Source organism: Sceloporus occidentalis, unplaced genomic scaffold (assembly GCF_023333645.1).
Source record: "Sceloporus occidentalis isolate IW3139 unplaced genomic scaffold, rSceOcc1.0.p SCAF_20, whole genome shotgun sequence".
Classification (NCBI taxonomy): domain Eukaryota; kingdom Metazoa; phylum Chordata; class Lepidosauria; order Squamata; family Phrynosomatidae; genus Sceloporus; species Sceloporus occidentalis.
The window spans coordinates 769,138-788,066 of record NW_028317000.1 but is presented as its reverse complement, the minus strand read 5'-3'; the positions used below and the strand labels follow the sequence as shown (position 1 = coordinate 788,066).

Sequence of the window (18,929 nt, the reverse complement as noted above, 5' to 3'; positions counted from 1 at the left end):
AGTTGCAGCAGTGCCCCTGCCCAGAGCCTGACGGTTGCTGGGGATGGGGGTGGCTTTGGGTGATGTACCATTGTCTAGTGAATACCTCCTTGCACGCCATCCAAAAGAAGATGCACCTTAAGTTACATACACATATGTCACCACCAGTATTGCAGCCTTAACTTCTCACTGATTTCTTATAGATCTACCCTAAGCACAAATAAGTCTAGATCTTACACTTCAATGGGCTGAGGTGGAATTTTGAGACAAAAAGGGTGTATGTATCTTATTGCCCCATAGAGATCATTGGCTAGACCATAGCCATTAGGGCTGCATACCAGCAGCAGCAACAGCAGCAAGCACATTTCTATATTGCTATATTGCTTAAGCACTCTCTAAGCAGTTTACACAGTGGCCTGTTACAAACAGCCAAAATAAAGCTGCTTCGGGTCTCTTTGGAGGTATGCTGTTTAAAAGATGCATGGGTCCTAAGAGTCCGGAGGTCGTGCCAAAGCCACACTCCATTCCTAAGCACTGGAGTGCAGCTTTGGTGCAGCTTCCGGATTCTTAGGGTGCATGCATCATTTAAACAGCATACCTCCAAAGAGACCCGAAGCAGCTTTATTTTGGCAGTCTGTAACAGGCCTATGTAAGCTAATTTCCCCCAACAAGCTGGGTACTCATTTTAGTGACCTCAGAAGGATGCCAGACTGAGTCAACCTGCAGCCCCTGACTAGGATTGAACTCACAACCTGAGTGGCGGCAGTACTGACATTTAACCACTGTGCCACCCTTGGAACCCTCCTCCCAGAGGACCCCTCTAGCCCCCAGCCTCACCAACCTTAAAATCTGGATTATATAGCATTTAAAAATCAAACTTTGTCAGTTTGAAAAAGTCTGATGGCACAAGAATGTTTTTCTTTGCCACTGAAAGAAGAGCAGGCATAGGGCCATCTTGATCTCTCTGGGGAGGGGAAGTTCCAGATCTTGGGAGCAGCCACTGAGAAGGCCCTTTCTCTTGTTCCCACCAAATGAGCCTGAGACAGAGTGGGACAGAGAGAAGGGCCTCTCCTGATGATCTCAACACCAAGTGGACTTGTAGAGGGAGTTATGGTCCTTCAGATAGCCTGGACTCAAGCTGTTAAGGCTTTATAGGTCAAAACAAACCCTTTGAATTGTGCCTGGAAACAGAGTGGCAGCAAATAAAGCTGTTGCAATAAGGGAATTGTATGCTTTCCTAGCCAGCTCTAGTTAACAACCTGGCTGCAGCTCTTTGGGTGAACTGAAGTTTTGGAGTACTTTTGAAAGGTAGCCCAAGTAGAGTTCATTACAGTAATTCAAATGGGATGTAACCATGGCATGTATCACTGTGACAAGATCTGACTTCTCCAAGAATGGGGCACAGTTGGTGCACTAGCTTTAACTGTGCAAAGCACTTCTGGTCACTGCTGAAACCTGACACTCCAGGTTTCAGCAAACCTGTGTTTTCAGGGTGCGTTTCACCCCATCTGACGCATGATCATCTTTTTGGAAAGGCGGGGTAAAAATAAAATTTATTATTATTATTATTATTATTATTATTATTATTATGCTGAATCCCCATTCCTGGATCTGTGTTTTGACTGACCAGGAGTACCTCTCACTTATCTGGACTTGTCTGGGTTAAGCTTCAGTTTGTTTGCCCTCATCCAGTCCATCGTAGCTTCCAGACATGTGTTACCTTGGAATTAGGTGGAAAAAGAGTGATAGCATCATACAGGTGATAAAAAAGGCAAAGCTCTTAGGCTTTGCTAAACTACAAACACAAAGGCAGTCATAGCAGTTACAGTGGAATAATAGTGCTATAACAGTGTAATGTAATAGTCTCACAAGTTATGCATGCCTTGCAGGACCTCTGAACACACTTTTTGTCTATAATTTCCAGGGCATTATTTTGGGTTATGGTTTAATTTCTGCTTTTTCAGTGAAATAACCACATTTGAGTGTTTATAATCTCTGACATTATTTTTATTTGTTTGTTGTCATGTGTGTGTGTGTGTGTGTATGTATGTATTAGTTAAGCATGCTTAGTATACTTAACTAAATAGTGTCTACTGGTCAGACCCTCACCATTCTGACTTACTGGGTCACAGTCACTGTGAGCAACAGGGTGCTGTGGATTCATGTTTCCATCCTCTTCTGCCAGTGATCTTCATGGAACAACCATAAGCTGTTTCCTATTGCAATCCCTCCTTGTACTGGAGATTTCTGGCAGCAGAGGATAGAAAAGTCAATGTACTGCACACTGACTGAAGGAGAACTGGCCCCCATTCTTTGCAGCAGCAGCTGTGCATTTAATCAGAATTGCAGAATGGGGTTTTACAATCCCTACGTATTCTCTACATTATTGAATATTTAGGGATTGTGAATACTAATACAAATACAAATGCATAACTCTAGGGTATACATCTGTAACTGTAATTGTGAATTCCAGCCAACAGATTTTTTGGCTTCTATTGCATCTTTCATTTTTCTTTTCTTTTTTTGGGCCTGGTACAGACCGCCCCAAAAGGGCGGTCTGCCGACGCCTAGTTTTGCTCCATGGGGAATCCACAGCCTCCAGACTGCAGAACTTCCGCGTGGAGCAAAAAGAACCTGCAAAAAGTGGGTTCTTCTTGCGGGGCAATTATGATGCCGTAGTGCACCAATGGTGCACTCATGATGTCATAATGGTGCTGCGACGTGCAGACTCTAGGCGTCCTGCATGTAACAATGGCGGTACCCATCTATATAGGGCGCCACCATTGTTACAGCCTCGTCATGTGCTAAAGTTGAGGCACGTGTGGGCGGAGCACCCTCAGCCAACCCCTAGCACACGACGAGGGCGCCCAATAGTCCCGTCTGTACTGGGCCTTAGTTTACCAAAAAAAAAAGGCATACTAGCAATGTGTCATGACTTAGTGTTGTGTATTATTGTGGTGGTGTCTCAAGTGCTTAAGACACTGACTCTTGATTGCAAGATCGGCAGGTTGCCAGTTCAAGGCCCGGGTGCCACTTGATGGGGTGAGCTGCCATCACTAGTCCCAGCTTCTGCCAACCTAGCAGTTGGAAAGCATCCAAAGCAGGTAAATAGATAGGTACCACTCTGATGGGAAGGTCAACACATTCTGTGCAATCGTGCTGGCCACATGAACACAGAGTAGTCTGTGACAACGCTGGCTCTTCAGCTTAGTAACCGAGATGAACACCGCCCCTATGGACGGACATGACTTGACAACCTTGCCAATGGGGAATACCTTTACTCACCTTTATTATTGTTGTGGCCTGGATGTACAGTGTGGAATTTTGGAACTCTAGCATCTTAAACAATTGATAATCCCACAGAGGAGAGGAGAGGAGAGGAGAGGAGAGGAGAGGAGAGGAGAGGAGGTGGGTCAATCCCATCAGGCCTCTCCAAAGGAACTGAGCCCTTCCCAGAAGGCTTCTGGCTCCATCCTCCACTCCCTTCCCCTTTTGTGTCATGTCTTCTTAGATTGTAAGCCTGAGGGCAGGGAACCGTCTAATTAAAAGATTGTATGTACAGTGCTGTGTAAATTTACAGCGCTATATAAATAAAGCTTAATAATAATAATAATAATAATAATAATAATAATAATTGTTCTAAATGGGAGAACAATTTATAAAAATAATACAGTAATGTCAAAATGACAAAAAATATTCTCACATGAAATAAGGATAAAGGTTTTCTACCCCTCCAGATGTTGTTGGATTACAATTTCAATTTAAAGACCCAGCATTTATTAGTCTTGCCCAACCATTTCTCCATTGTAACATGTTTTCTTTTCAAGGATATTTTCCCATTAGAACAATGCTTTCTTAAGTGTCGTCTTCTCCTCCTCCTCCTCCTCCTCCTCCTTCTTCTTCCTACAGTCATTTTGCACTTTATATTTCTGTCTGATTTTTTTGCCTGGGGCTCTTTCATAATCTTTCCCAAATGCATTGCCTTCCAGAGGTTTTGGACTACTATTCCTATCATACATAGTTATTTTGGCTAAAGATGAAGATGAGTTGTCCAGAAAATAAACAAATGTGATTCTATGAAATGTTCTTCCTTCTCTCATGCCTCTTTCAAGGCTGTAAGTGTATTTTAAAGTGTCCACCTGGCAAGGCTACATTCCCCTCTTCACTCTTTTCTTCCTGCTAGTTCCTCACATGGTTTGTTTTAGTTTGCTTTTTTGTTGACCCAGTTTTTGCAGGTTCCACTGTCTTTCCACAGCCACTTCCTCCACCAACATAATTTTAAAGGTGTAAAAGAATCATAGATTAAAAAACAAATCATAAGCAGAGTGTAGGAGGGAGAAGAAATACAAAATTCAAATAGTCAATATTTGTTACGCAGGAAGATTTAACTCACAAAATTATATCATTAAGTCATGAATGAGAGAATATTTTTGGCAAATACTCTGGATTCAGATTGAATAAGGAGAAAATGTGGATCTTGACCAAAAATATGACCAAAGCAGAAGATATGTTGGCATCTACTGTAAATGTGGATGCAAGATAAGGAAAAAGGTCAAATACCTAGGGATTTGGCTAACTAACAAGAACACTGATTTATACAACAACTACACTTTAGTATGGAAAAAAAAATACAAAAAGACCTGTTTTCATTGGAACAAATGGAATCTGTCTTTATTGGAAAGAAGTTTTGTACTGAACATAAATGTCCTTCCCAGATTTATCTTTTTATATAATAATAATAACAACAACAACAACAACAACAACAACTGCAATTAATATTTTTAGCCCACCTCTTCCTGTGGATCGAGGCGGGTTACAGTAAAAGATATAAAATACATAATACAGAGATAAAATACATAATACCTAAAAGACATGAAAGAAAGAGGAGATTGCTCATTACCTGATCTTAGATTATGTTATTGGGCCTATGGCCTATTGTGGATCAAGGACTCGGCGAAATTAAATAATAAGAATATGCTGAATTTAGAAGAACATAAGATACAGGTGGCATGCATATATATGGCAGAACAAGATTAAAGTTAACAAAGAATCTGACAACCATTTTATAAGAAGGACATTATATAGAATATGGAGGGAAACAAAGAATTTATTCTAATGTACCTTTATGGATATCCACCCAGAAAGTATTCTTTGGAAGATGGGAGCCTAGTCAAGATATGATAAAATATAAAGAACTAGTTATGAAAAACAACTGTATTAAAATATGCATATGTTTGAGAGAAGAGATAGAGATGAATAACAAAAAAAAACCAAAATCCCAGTGGTTTATGTATTTGCAAAAACATTTACAGAGGACGTGATAATGGAAGGATTTGAAGAAATTCAAAATGATTTGGATAAAATACTGTGGACCCAAGGGAAAAAATAAGATAGGTAAAATGTACAGTTTAATGTTAACAAGGGAATTAGTACAAGATCTAATTAAAGACCCTATGATAAAATGGTCACAGCACTTTGGCCATACAGTTCCCTTGGAAAAATGGAAAGAAGCATGGGAAAAAAACACAATTATTTGTTAGTTAGCCTCTTAGGACCTAAAAGAAAACTTTTTGAAGATTGCTAAGAAGTGGTATTACACACCTTTGAAACTGGACAAGATATAAAGGTAGTGTATGTGGGGAGGGGAGTGTTGGGAATTTCATAAAGAAATCGACTCATTATATCCCATGTGGTGGAAATGCCACCAGGTAAAGAAATTTTGGTCAAAGGTTCATATAGCGATACAAAAAATGGCCAAAATACAATAACCACTGATCTCTGAAGAATACTTGCTTCAGTATAATTGTGTATATGTCATATATCATATCTTTCCTGCACGAAGATAAAGAAAGGAAATATGGGAGAATAATATCTTACCTAATTACAGCAGCGAGATTAATGTTAACAAACACATGGAAGCTACCCTTTGATAAAGTATTAGATGCAGAAAATCAACGAAATGAAAGAAATGGACACACTAACACAGATGATAAAAGAATCAATCCAGAAGGTAGAAGATTAGTGGCTACCAATATTAGATTACTGGAAATAAATTTGGGGAATAAACAGAATCTCTTTGTGAACAATTAGAAACTCTAATGGGTTTAGTTATGTAAAATATTACTAAAAATACAGTGCACCTGCGCCATGCGCGGATGCATTTTACACGGCTTCCAGCTTACACGGAAGCCACACAGGGAGTAAAACAATGGTGCGCGCGCCCACGGCACGCACCCCATTATTTCCTATGGGGCTCGAGCATAGGCAGATTTTCCCTTATGTGGGGAATCTGGAACGGATCCCCCGCGTAAGGGGAGGTCCCACTGTATTATAAGAAATACAAAGAAATAGAATCACACTATTAATGGAAAGAGTAAACACAATCCAGAAAGAGCAAGGAACCAATGAATGAAGGAAACCTGTGATGTTAATATTGTTGTTCCAGTTCCCTTGTTAACATTGTGTATATGTCAAATTACAGACAAATGACAATATTATTAGCCGTGTAACTGAGGTTAATTTAGCAAAGATTGAGATGTTCTACGTAGAAGGATGGACAGATTGGAAATCATGTAAGATGACAAAGTTTATTTTATTTATGAGCAAATTGGAAACTGTACCGCTGGAATTTTATTTTTAATAAAATTCAAAAAATATATTTTTAAAAAGTGTATTTGCTAGCTATAGTAGCAAATCAAGTGGAGAACCATCTTTCAGCCTCCTTATTTGTCAGCAAGAATACTAAGCAGTTCCAAAAGGGCCTTTCCTGCTCCCACCCATCTATACAGGACCCTCTCCCAGCATCGTCTCTTTCACTGGCCCTATCTCAGCTCTCAACCAAGCCTTTATGCCCTTGGCTTCCACAGATGTCAGGCTCCTTATCTTCAACACAATATTTCTTGCAACGGTTACACTGGTATGAAGTGCTAGTGAGCTGGCAGTGCTGTGTGTCAGTGATCGATAGCTGCACTTCCATAAAACCACGGCAGTGCTTTGATCTGTTTTTGCTTTCTTGCCAAAAGCGGTTTCCAACTTCCACTTAAACCAAGGCATTGTCTTACACATATTCTGCCCCATGTTTTACCAGGAGCAGATTGTGACCTATGAACTAATATAAAAATTAGAGTAAAGGTAAAAGAAGGACACTGAGCATCATTCCAAAATACAACCTGAAGGATATCCCTGTAGAATTTCAAGAAAATGCGAAAAATAGATTTGTATTGTTAATTCTAACTGAATGGGAGCCAGAAGAATTCTGGACTGAAGCTGGGGTAATGTCAAGGAAGAATGCCAAAAGATACAATCTACATCCAAACATAAAAAGAAGCCTCACTGGATGAAATGTGAAGGTCTTCAAGTAGTTAAGAACAGTCAAGAAGCAAACTTGTGTGCAGGGACAAGAAGGACTACTATAATAAATATAGAGAAATAGAAGAGGAGAGCAGTAAAGAAAGAACAAGGGACCTCTTCCACAAGATCCAAGAAATAGAAGGGAATTTGAAATGAAGACTGGTGGTGCTTTGCAACCAGCAAAGGAACACTTTACATAACCAAGCAGAAATAAAAAGCCAGTGGAAACAATACATGGAAGAACTATATAAAAGAGGTGAAAGGATGACAAATTAATTCAAGGAAGAACCATTTGAAGGTGAACCTACTATTTTAGAAAGTGAGGTGGAAGCTATAATCAGAGTACTTGAGAGAAATAAATCACCAGAAACAGATATCATACCAACAGAGCTTCTTCAAGTTACAAAGATGGAATCTATGCTTGTTCTAACTAAAATCTGTCAACAAATATGGAAAACAAAACTATGATCCACACATTGGAAGCACTCAAATACATTCCAAACTCCAAGAAAGGGGACACCAGTGATTACCATATGGACAGGATCATCTCTCAGGCAAACAAAGTGATGCTCAGACTTCTACAACACTTTTACTATATATGAAGTGAGAAATGGCAGATGACCAAGGTGGATTCAGAGAAGGAAGAGGCTCTAGGGTTCATATTACAAACATACGTTGGATAATGGCGTACACCTAAGAATTTCATTAGAAAATCAGCCTTGCTGTATAGATGGTTTGTGTAGGTCAGTTATAGGCCTGTTTTAGATCCAAGGCCACAACATGAATTCTGTTGACACCCGCTCATCTGCCCATTGCACATCACAGAGTTGTTGTGACAATAAAAGTGTGAATGGATGGGAAAGATAAAGTGCAATATATTTAGTACTAGAATGCATTTAGCTCCAGGAGATAAGTGGAATGGACTGGAATGAAATGGGTTATAGAAATAGTTGGGGGGAAATACATGACTGTCATGAAGAAAGCCATGGAAGCTAATATCCGTTTAGAATATCTCTCTTAGGCTACAGTCCAGTATACATTTACTTAGGATTATGACCCATTGAATTCATTGGGGCTTAGTTTCAAGAATCAAGGAACACAAGAGGCACTGCAGACTGGGCCAGCCAGAAAAATCAGCAGTAGCAGAACATGCCACAAATCATCCTGGGCATAAAATACTGTTTGAAAACACTGAAGTTCTGGACTATGCCAACCACTACTATGTCAGGATGCACTGGGAAGCCATTGAGATCCACAAATGTCTGGATAATTTCAACCAGAAAGAAGAAACCCTTAAAGTGAACAAAATTTGGCTACCAGTTATGAAGAACAGCAAAATAAGGACTCAGCAAATGCAAATGGGAAACCATTCAGAGTCAGGGGCTTTCCCAGCAGATAATGATAACCAATTAGCAGACATTAATCCTCATTTGCATTAGCCTCCCAGGCTGAGGCCAGCTATCAACACAGAGCAATACACATGAAAATCACTCCTGCATTCCCAGGCTCACACAGGATATATACACCCAATTTTTCCAGGCAAAGCACTCTCTGAAGATGCCAGCCACAGATGCTGGCAAAACGTCAGAAAGAAACTCTGCTAGAACATGGCCACATAGCCCAAAAAACCCACAAAAAAAACTATGGATGCTGGCCATGAAAGCCTTCAACTTTACATTTCATTGGGGCTTACTTTTGAGGAGATATGTGACTGGGCAGGCAGCTGGGCAGGAGCAGCATCTAGCACACACACAGCCAATTAGTAAACCAAAAGAAAGGAAGGTGAAGAAAACCAGCAAAACTAAGCCTTACAGTATAAGATTTGGGCAAATCTCAGAAACAAATAAATCTACAGACAAAACTGGAAGGAGAAAGAAAATATTTCCAAGTAATCTTTGTAATATTGATCTTAATTTATGGAAATTAGAGATGGAGAGGTAATCTAAACTCCATGAGGGGAGTATCCTTTTGTGTGTTACATTTTCTGGGAGTATTGTAATTCAAATGGGATCCCTTCAAGGAAAGCTCCTCTTAGTGTGAGTGTGTGTTGTGTGGCCATCTAGGACTCTGCAGAGCAAGAGTGTCCTGGGAAACACCTTCCTGCCGTTGTTGTTGTTGTTGTTGTTCTCTGCCTTCCAGTCATTTCTGACTAATGGTGATGCTAAGGCATACCAGGGTGTTTTCTTGGCAATATTTGTTCAGAGGTGGTTTGCTATTGCCTTCCCCAGAGGCTGAGCATGTGCCTTGCCCAGTGGGTTCCATGGCCAAGTGGGGAATCGAACCCTGGTCTCCAGAGCCGTAGTTCACCACTCAGACCGCTACACCATATTGGCTCTCTTGCTGTGATTGTTCTGGATTATTCTTGTTGCTTACCCACTGATGTAGTTGGGAGTGAGGCAGGCTCATTGCAGTGGCTGCCTGCAGTATGTCTTTTTTATATGACTTGCACTGGGCCTGCTGGGATTTAGGTAAATACAAAGTATGTACAGTATTTGCTAGTAGCAAAGTCACTTTATAGCTAGCTGTTTAGGACAGAGAGGTGGGTGGCATTTGGGACTCTTAACAGAAATGGAAAAAAACCAGGAATGCAAAGAACTAGGCATGAATTTCCTGACCAGTCCATGACTGTTGTAGGTTATGCCTGTGCACTGGGGAGTGATTCTTACTCTAGGTGCAAAGTGCAGTTACCAGTGTTGTGTTTGAGTAGTAAATATCTTTCTCTGAATTTTTGCTCTTAGGCTCAAAACTGGCGGAATGAAAATTTTGAGCGGCCCATTGACCTGGAAGGTTCTGGAGATGATGACTCCTTTGAAGATGAAGAAATTGAGGAAACTGAGGAACTCTATTCAGGCTCCGGCTCCGGATGTGAGTATACGTCTAGGAACCTAAAACCGAAGGAACTTGCCATGTGGAATGTGACTCGATTAAAAAGGTCTCTGTAACTCTGAGTAGTACTATTATTCCAGCTCATGAGAGATATGAAAAAGAATTCATTTTGAGGGCTAAAAAAACTGAGGTCTAATTTAGAACAGTCTGTTTAGCCAGGGATAGATATTTTTGACAGTTGCAGTTTCCCCCCAGTTCATTTCATCCTGACTTTGTATCAGTTTGTGGGTTTTGTGAAAAGCATGCATGGAAAAATTATGCATTTCCATGTGTATGTCCCATTATTATATGCATTCCTATATGCAATTTTTTCTAGTATATGCATTTTTGCAAGGAATTTCCTTTAGCTGTCAGGATCTGAATCCCTCAGATTTCCTGTCATAGCTGCTTGGAGACTTGGTGTGTTTCTGGTATTATTAATAATGGATGATGTGTGCTGTGCTGTGCTAATGATGATGTCAGCTATTTCGTTCATTGCGTTCTGTTAATGAGCAGATGTGTGGGAGAGTACAGTTTGTGATGGGAGCTTTAAGGCCAGTCCCATGAAAATGGCTGGTACAAGGTTGGAATGAGGGGTGACCCTGGGAAGGGGAAATGCAAATGTATTTTGTTCTGTGGGCAAATGGGGTGCAAGCTGCCCAAAGTTGGAATTGCACTGTTTTTATTATGCTGTGGAACTGCCATTACTTTAACCCTGGCAATGCAACTCTGCTGTGAACATCTTTGGTTTCTGAATAAAGTTTTCTTGTTTTACTATGGAAGCTTGAATTTCTGAACGGAAGCAATCCTGTACATGGCACTAGTGTAATGTATTTTTGTTGGTTATTTTCACTAACATACACATTTTTGTATACAGTTGTTTTAAATTCATTTTTATACACTTCTTTGTGTGAGAGGACAACTGCATTGCAAAATTAGCAACAATACAAATGCTGTACCAAAATATAACTCTGTTTCAGTTCATGGACTGGCTCAGCAAGTCCAAACAGGTAAATTAATATTATAATTGGGATTGTAAAAAGAAATAATAATTTCTTCTCAGACTTTATTGATGAGAACCAGACAAAATTTAATGTTTGTGTTTGGGATGGGGAACCTTTGTGCTTCCAGATGTTTTGGACTTCAGTTCTCCAAAGCCCCAGCCAGCAACACCAATGGTTAAAGACTAAGGGAGTTGTAGAACAAAAGGTTCTTTATGCATAGTTTACATTAATCTTGTAAATCCCTCCTATGAATTTCAGCTGAGTTTATGCAGGCTAAGGTGTTAACATGTATGTGTGTTTAAAAGAACTGTAGTATCTAGTGGAGCCTTTTATCTTTTTGAAAACCATTCTAAATTCTACCATCACTTTGCTAAAAGACACTGCTGTTGCTGGAGTTGGTCATACAAATTAAAAAATATTGAGTATTGGCTTATGGTCTGAATGCTTTCAATATCTTCTGAGGCATTCTGAGACTCCTTTTGTATATACGTACATTTCCCTAGGGATAAACCCCTTGCATCTCAATAAAATTTCAAATTACCAAATATACTCGACTATAAGCCTACCGTATTTTCCGGTGTATAAGACGACTGGGAGTATAAGACAACCCCCAACTTTTCCAGTTAAAATATAGTGTTTGGGATATACTCACCGTATAAGACTACCCCTCTTCCAACGCACACCAAATAAATTTTTTAAAAACATCAGATTTGATTTCAATATGGTAATTTTAATTCAAATGACATGCAGGTACAGTGGTGCCCCGGGTTACGAAATTAATTCGTTCCGCTGTCAATTTCGTAACCCGAAAGGCTTTCGCAAGCCGAATTCCCATAGGCACTAATGGGGAAAAGCCGCGATTCCGTGTGAAATCGCGCCGAAAAGCACCAAAAGTTTTTTCGTAACCCGAAAAAACTTTCGTAACGCGGAACAATGTTTTCCAATGGGATTTTTTCGTATCCCGAAAATTTCGTAACCTGGGTATTTCGTATCCCGAGGTACCACTGTACTTAGCAGGAAACCTTGTTGTATACAAAGCCTGCTTGGATTGGTCAGCTCTCCCTGCCTGCCCAGCCCTCCCTGTCTCCAGGACTATCAAAGCAGTAGCTGCTTTCATACGATTGTCGCATATGGTGGGGATGCGGCCGCAGCCGTTTTTGAGCTCCCCCCATCATATGCGGCGACCGCAGAGTCTCCATTCCAGCTCAGAAGTTTCAGCACCTGCCCTATAAGATGGCACCCGGCAAATAAGACGACCCCCGACTTTTGAGAAGATTTTCCTGGGTTAAAAAGTAGTCTTATACTCCAGAAAATACAGTACATCATGTATAAGCCAAGGAATAGTTTTTGATATGAATCATGGATACGTCGAGGGCAAAACTTGGGGCATTTAGCAAAGGATCTAAAGGATGAAGCAAAGCAAAGCAATGTCAAAAATTCCAGCAGACATAGCTCTTTGTGCCCACTCTTAAGGCTGGATGGACAAGAGAGTAGAGGTGGTCAGTGCTTCTAGTACAGATTATACTGGTTCCTTCTTTTAAATAAGAGTTAAGATACTGTACTTACATTGACCCATGGATAAGTCGACTCAGGTTTTTTTGGGTCAATTTTTGACCTAAATTTCTAGATTTATACATGAGTATATACAGTAAACATGTTTAGGGTGCAGTGTAGCTGAATGTTATATGTAAGTATATGTAATTGGTGCCAAGGCAGAGAATTTTAATACAGGAATACCTCAGGTAAAAAGGTAGAAGTGTTCCTGAACTTCAAAAGACACTTAACAGACACTTTGGTTTTGTTGTTCTTATTCTTGTTGTTGTTGTTTTCCTTTTTAAGAATCATAAAAAAATAATAATATACATACAGTCACCCCAACAGACACTTTGGTACCAGAGGTAGAAATAACATAGAAAGAATGGGGATAGGTTTGTGTACCACTAAAAAAAGTACTGCAATTCAACATGTTTCAACAACATGTTTGTTTGCTTTTCAAAACTGGCATTATGCACATTTGAAATGAAACAACCAAGTCAAGAAAGCCTTGCATAAGTAACAAAACATCTTGCAACTTCTAGAGCCCACTTGAAAGCATCTTCCAAAATGTATCCTGGGATTATTTATCTTTCTTTCAACAGCCTCTACTTTTTTATGATTTCTATTTTGACGGTAAAATTTAAAGAGCTGTGCTTTTTCAACCTGCCAGAGTAGTTGGCAAGGCAGACTATTTCTCCTTTGCTTCCCATTTTGCTCTTCACAGATGCTCAATAAGTAACTCTGGAGGCAGTTACTTTGTCCGTTCTATGTCAGCACATACAGCTATCATAGGATCACCTGGTCAAGCTTCATTGCATTGCTATTGCAACCCAACACTAAAAGTCTGTTATTCTCCAGCCCTCTTTCTCCCAATGCCAATGCTGAAAAACAAACAGATCAAAAATGCTTAACTAGAGAGAAGATAAGAAAGGCTGGGCTCCCACAAAAGATTTGTTAAAAGGAGCTTCTTTCTCGGAGGCTTTGTAAACTGAGGTATGCCTATCTTCTTAGATGTTCCGCTCACATTTTGGAGAAAACAAAATGAGTTTTTAAATTTCAGTAAGTCACAGAGCATCTGAAAGAGTTGATCTCAAGCCTTAGCAATGTAAAAAAAAATTTACAAAATTCGAGCAGACATTGTTTGTGCTCATCCTAAAGCCTGGATGGATGAGAGAATAGTGGAGGCTCAGTGCTTCCAGGACAGATTATGCTCTTGTCTTTCTCCAGGGGTTGGTTCCTTTTTAAAATAAATGTTAAAGTATAAGTTGGCACAGGTTTTGGGGGTCAGTTTTTGACTAAAATTTTGAGACTTATACATGAGTATATACATTATTCCTCTGGTATTGGGAAACGGAATTAATTACACATTACTTATAACTAGTTACCTCCAAGTTCTGGTTTTCTTTTGCATTTTTGAGCCCAATTGACTAGTCTACTATTCCTGATCATCTTCTCCAGGAGGGTAATGCTTAGCAGTTACTTCACAATTGGTGCCTTGGTTTCTCTTGCAGATTTTGAGCAAGATTCTGGAATCAAAACAGTTTTGCAGGTCACCACAGATGTACCCATTGTCCTCACAACAACTTCAGCAGTGTTGCCTATCACATCAGTGCAGCCGGTTGGCACTCCCTTTGTGCCATTCCCTACAGAAGAAGTCACCTCCAGTCCATCAACAGACAGCCTCTATATCCCCGGAATGTCTGAGGCACCAGCAGTCACAGTCCAGAAAGCAGGTGGCACTACTGTTGGCACAGCTGTCCCTGATGTCACTACTACTACCACTGCCACCACAGTCTCCATGACACCTGCCACTTCCAAACCAACAACTGTTTCAAGAGTTTTGGTACCTTTTATCACTGTCATAGCCACAACTCAGTCAGTTACACTTGAAACACCAACTGCTGCCAGTGTAACTAGGACGGAAGACACTGCATCTCTCCCAGTGACCACCAGCATAACAGAGATCAGACCTCTGCCAAAGCTGAGCACTTCACAGGAGCCAGAACTCAGGGAGAGAAGCACTATACTGCTGCAATCTTTGAGTACCACAGCATCAACAGAATCAGTCCAGGTATGGAAATTTTTGTGTGGCAGAGGGTTTATTTAGCCATTCTAATCAAAATGTGACCTTCTGTGAATTAAACTGCATCAGATGCATGGGGTCTGACATAATATCTCATTATGTTTTTCTCATTTTAAAAAGGTTTAAAAGAAATTACATGATGCTGGGGCATATTAGGGGCGAACCTTCTCCTCTACATATTGGCCAAGATGTCCTAAGATGGAGTTCATAGAGCATAACTATGTAGTGCACACAGATCTATGCCTATCCCTTCTCCCCACAAGGCAGCCCTATGGTGAAACCCCGTGGTGCTGCTACTGTAGCTGTTGGGACACAGAGAGACAACTTATTATCCCCTTGTAGTTTACTGGTAAGAGAGGCAGACATCACCATCATTCCTCTGTCTTTCTTTAATGAATTGCAGGGGGATGAAAAGCCTTCCTCACTGCTGAATTGGCTCCCTCCCTCCCCCTTCAATGGAGAGTATCACACAGGTGAAAGTGATGGGAGAGAAGCGGGATGCTCCCGTCACTATCGCACTGTTGGAGGAAGATTGCCACATGACGTTCTGCAGCATCATGCTCATCCCGTGCTTCTCCCATTAGTGAAATGGAAATGTCCTGTCACTCTTGCCAGTATGATAATCTCCAATGTCACAAAATGTCACTATCAGCAGCCCCACAGGGCTTAGCTACTGCCTGGGGATGTGAATGCATGTGTTCTCTAACCTCTTGTGCCCAATCCACAAGAGGATATGCATGCCACTAACAGGAGTCTAGCCGTTATTTTCTTAATCAAGATTTCCCTTCTGTACGTTCTTTGTTTGTTTGCTTGTCTGTTACAATTATTCACCTTAACTTCAGCCTCCAAGGAGCTCAAGGTGGTGTATGCTGCCCATCTCTCCACTGTTATCCTCTCAAGTAGCCTGTTGAGAAAAGCCCAAAGTGTAGATCTATATCTCCTGACTCCCCACTTTTAGTCACCATACTAATCACTACACTACACTGGAGATAGGGGAAATCATAGCTGACTTCTTACTTCACAACGTAGCTTTAGGGTAAAGTACCTCAAAGACTTTAAAAGTGTCAACCTGGTGAGTATCAGCAGTTCATTGCTTCACCAATAGTGGTGTAGTTAGCTAATTTTAGATTCTGTATTCTGTGATCTTAGACTTCACTCTCTGTTAGAAGGTATAGAATATTGTGTCACTCACTTCAAAATGTGATAAGATGGCTTTGCTGCATCTGGAGGACCTTTTCCTTCTGCAGAATGAGACCTGAGACTTCTGCCTCAAAGTCAAGCCATAATGATAACACTGGAGAGGTAGTCCCTCTTGAATCAATGAAATACTATGACTGCAGCATTCATTGGAGGAACAGAAAGGAAAGTTTATGCATCTCATAACTGGTTCTTATATGAATTGTCTGTATCAGAGCTATCTTGAAAAAAGCAATTTGTCTTCTTCTTACCCATCAATTGATTAGAGCCACAATGGCTGTTGCTGGGAAACATGATCGAATGGTTATTCTTCACTTGTAAAATAGAGGTGACATTTCATATTGTTAAATATGAAAGAGAAGTTCATGAATGTGGATGAGAAGAGTACATTGCACTATAAGATACTATGGGTAGCAAAGTGCTCAGTTAATGGGTTGGAGAGTAATATAGTTTATTATATTTTTGTATTACCTTCTTCTCCCAGAAGTTTAAAGTGGTGTACAAGATTCCTTCTCCTCCATTATATCCTTTTGGAAAATGTTATGAAGTATTTTAGGCTGAGGGTGAGAGTGACAGGTCCAGTGAGATTCATGGTTCTGTAGAAATGGGTCTCGCCAGCCCTAATCTAGCATTGTCACCCAACTGCATGTAGGCCCCTTCCCTGGTTGCTAATACTATTGGTGCCATACTATAGGTTCAAAAAAAAAAAGGCAGGTTCAAAAAAACAAAACAAAAACAATTATTGCAAAGATCTGTGGGAAATTTGATTCTTTCAGTCAGTCAGTCAACCTTTATTAGGCATAGAATGATTCTCTCATAAAGTAAGGTGCAGATTCCTTGCACATTTTGTTTTATAGCCAAAATGAGTAAAAGGATTACCAAGAAGTAGGAGTTACAGCTTTTCTCATCCAGACTTCAGCAGTGGTGCCAAGGTGTGTTCCTCCATTATATTCTGCAGTAGGGGAATGGGCTGTGATCCTTCATCATGCTTACAGAATGTGATACTCAGTCTGCAAGGCATAATCTTAATTCTGTAGATTTGATTTTGTGCTGTTTATAATGAGAGGCCAACCTGCATTGTATTGGTTGAAATGTGATGATTTTGAAGATAATTTTAAAATTTTAAAAATTCATTTTTTTATTTTTAAATTTTTTTAAATTTGAAAATTTAATTTAAAAAAAATTCTGGGGCCTCTCCTTTCTCCTCCCATTGAGCTCCACCCCACTCCCACCATCTCTTAAAGCATTTTAAAGGGAAGCAGATGAATACCACAGCCTGCTTCTGCCAAAAGGTAAGTGTTTGGGAACGGTGGTGTCACCCCTTGTAATGCCACTGGTGGGTGAATGGGTTCATGATTGCCACACTCAGTCTTTCCTGGAAATAGCACAAAAACAATTCTTTTGAAGCACAGTTTGGTTTGGAACTTGGCTTTTCCAAAAAGCGGTAAGTATGTAGATTCACAACAGGAACAGTACACTCCCCTGTATCAGCCTTAATGGTATCCTGTTTTCTTCAGTGATTGCTCATAGTAATGCTGTGCGGCAGGAGCATTACCTTGCAGCCACTGTATATCACTCATGGACGATTCTAGGAAAGTGGAGAGATTCCACTGTACAGTGTTTGTGACACCATCTGAATTGAAAAGAGCATTTTTACAGCATATATTCCCAATCCCCATCCTTGCACTGAGATAATCTTTTTGGCATCCTGTTTCAAGATAACCTAGGACAAAAATAAATAACTCCATCAGCAAGATCTTACATCAAGCAGGCAGAGAGATCTCTGAACACACAGTTCTATGCTCTCCCCATATATTTACTTTTCTGGATATGGTGCAGCCTTTTGTGTCCCATCCAAAATTTCCTTCTAGAGGTGTAAAACTTTGGGAGATGCTGCTGCTTATGCTTCCTGGTGGGGAGAGGAGAGAAGAGAGTGAGGAGTCAATTTAGAAGTTGATGAACTGGCTTGTCTAAGCTTGGAGGGGGAAGAAATGGGAGTGTGCTCACAGAGTATACCCTTCTATCCCATCACCTTGGAGCTACATTGTTTAAATTGCTTTCCCACCTTCTCCCCCACTCCTAGGGCTTGACAGCTGCAATATGAAGTAAGAATGTTGGACCCTGCAAAAGGTTACAGTACTGCACCTTGTACTCATCTAAAAAGAAACATATGCATGCATACACCACACTTAATGTCACTAACAGGATTCTGGTGTGTGTGTGATATCCTTTTCTCCTTACCTATTGCAGTAGGTGGTTTTGGGGGGTTGGAAAAATACCCTGAGGAATTTTAATAACATTTTTTCACTCTGCTGTTGTCATCGCCTTCCCTCTGCTCCCAAACAAACTCATAGAGTGACTTCCTTTTGCAGTGGGAATCCTGGATTCCCAGCAAGAAATGATTCAGAGGCATGTGGATAGTAAAAGTTACCAGGCTCTGCCTCCCTCTCCTGGCCATTTTATCAGGCAGCAGAATTGCTGCACAATGCAATTCAGAAAATATTCCTTATGAAGATTGTCACCTCCATAACCATACATAGCCTGAGTTGCCCAAGTGAATAAATAAGAAGAAGAGGATAGCGGCTATGAAAAAGAGAGTAAAAATGTTTTCTCAGAACTATAAAATCTGACTCAAAAACAGTAATGTCTGTGATATGATCTACTGAGATCAGAGAGTTTCAGGCATGTGAGCTTCATTCTGCACAAAGAAGGGATAATCCAAAGTGGTACAAATGCCAGAGCCAAAGTTTGTCAGAATGATGGGAACCAGGACAGAAGATATTTGGACAGGTGCCTCTCCTACCCAATCTTTCCTTTGGCTATGATCAATTTTGCTCCAGGGTGGTTTTATGATTCCACCATGTTTGGTACACATATGGCTTTGGATCAACTGGGTAGGCATCTTATCATCCCTT

The 18,929-nt window shown here is 40.4% G+C and overlaps 1 protein-coding gene across 1 annotated transcript in view; it reads left to right on the top strand.

Moving 5' to 3' along the window:
• The window catches only part of SDC3 (syndecan 3), a 104,074-nt gene that overhangs the window by 63,666 nt on the left and 21,479 nt on the right, over positions 1 to 18,929 (top strand). Inside the window, exons 2-3 of the mRNA XM_089483019.1 lie at positions 10,068 to 10,194; positions 14,246 to 14,805. Coding sequence (XP_089339145.1) covers positions 10,068 to 10,194; positions 14,246 to 14,805 — 687 coding nt within the window. The remainder of the gene's footprint in view (positions 1 to 10,067; positions 10,195 to 14,245; positions 14,806 to 18,929) is intronic.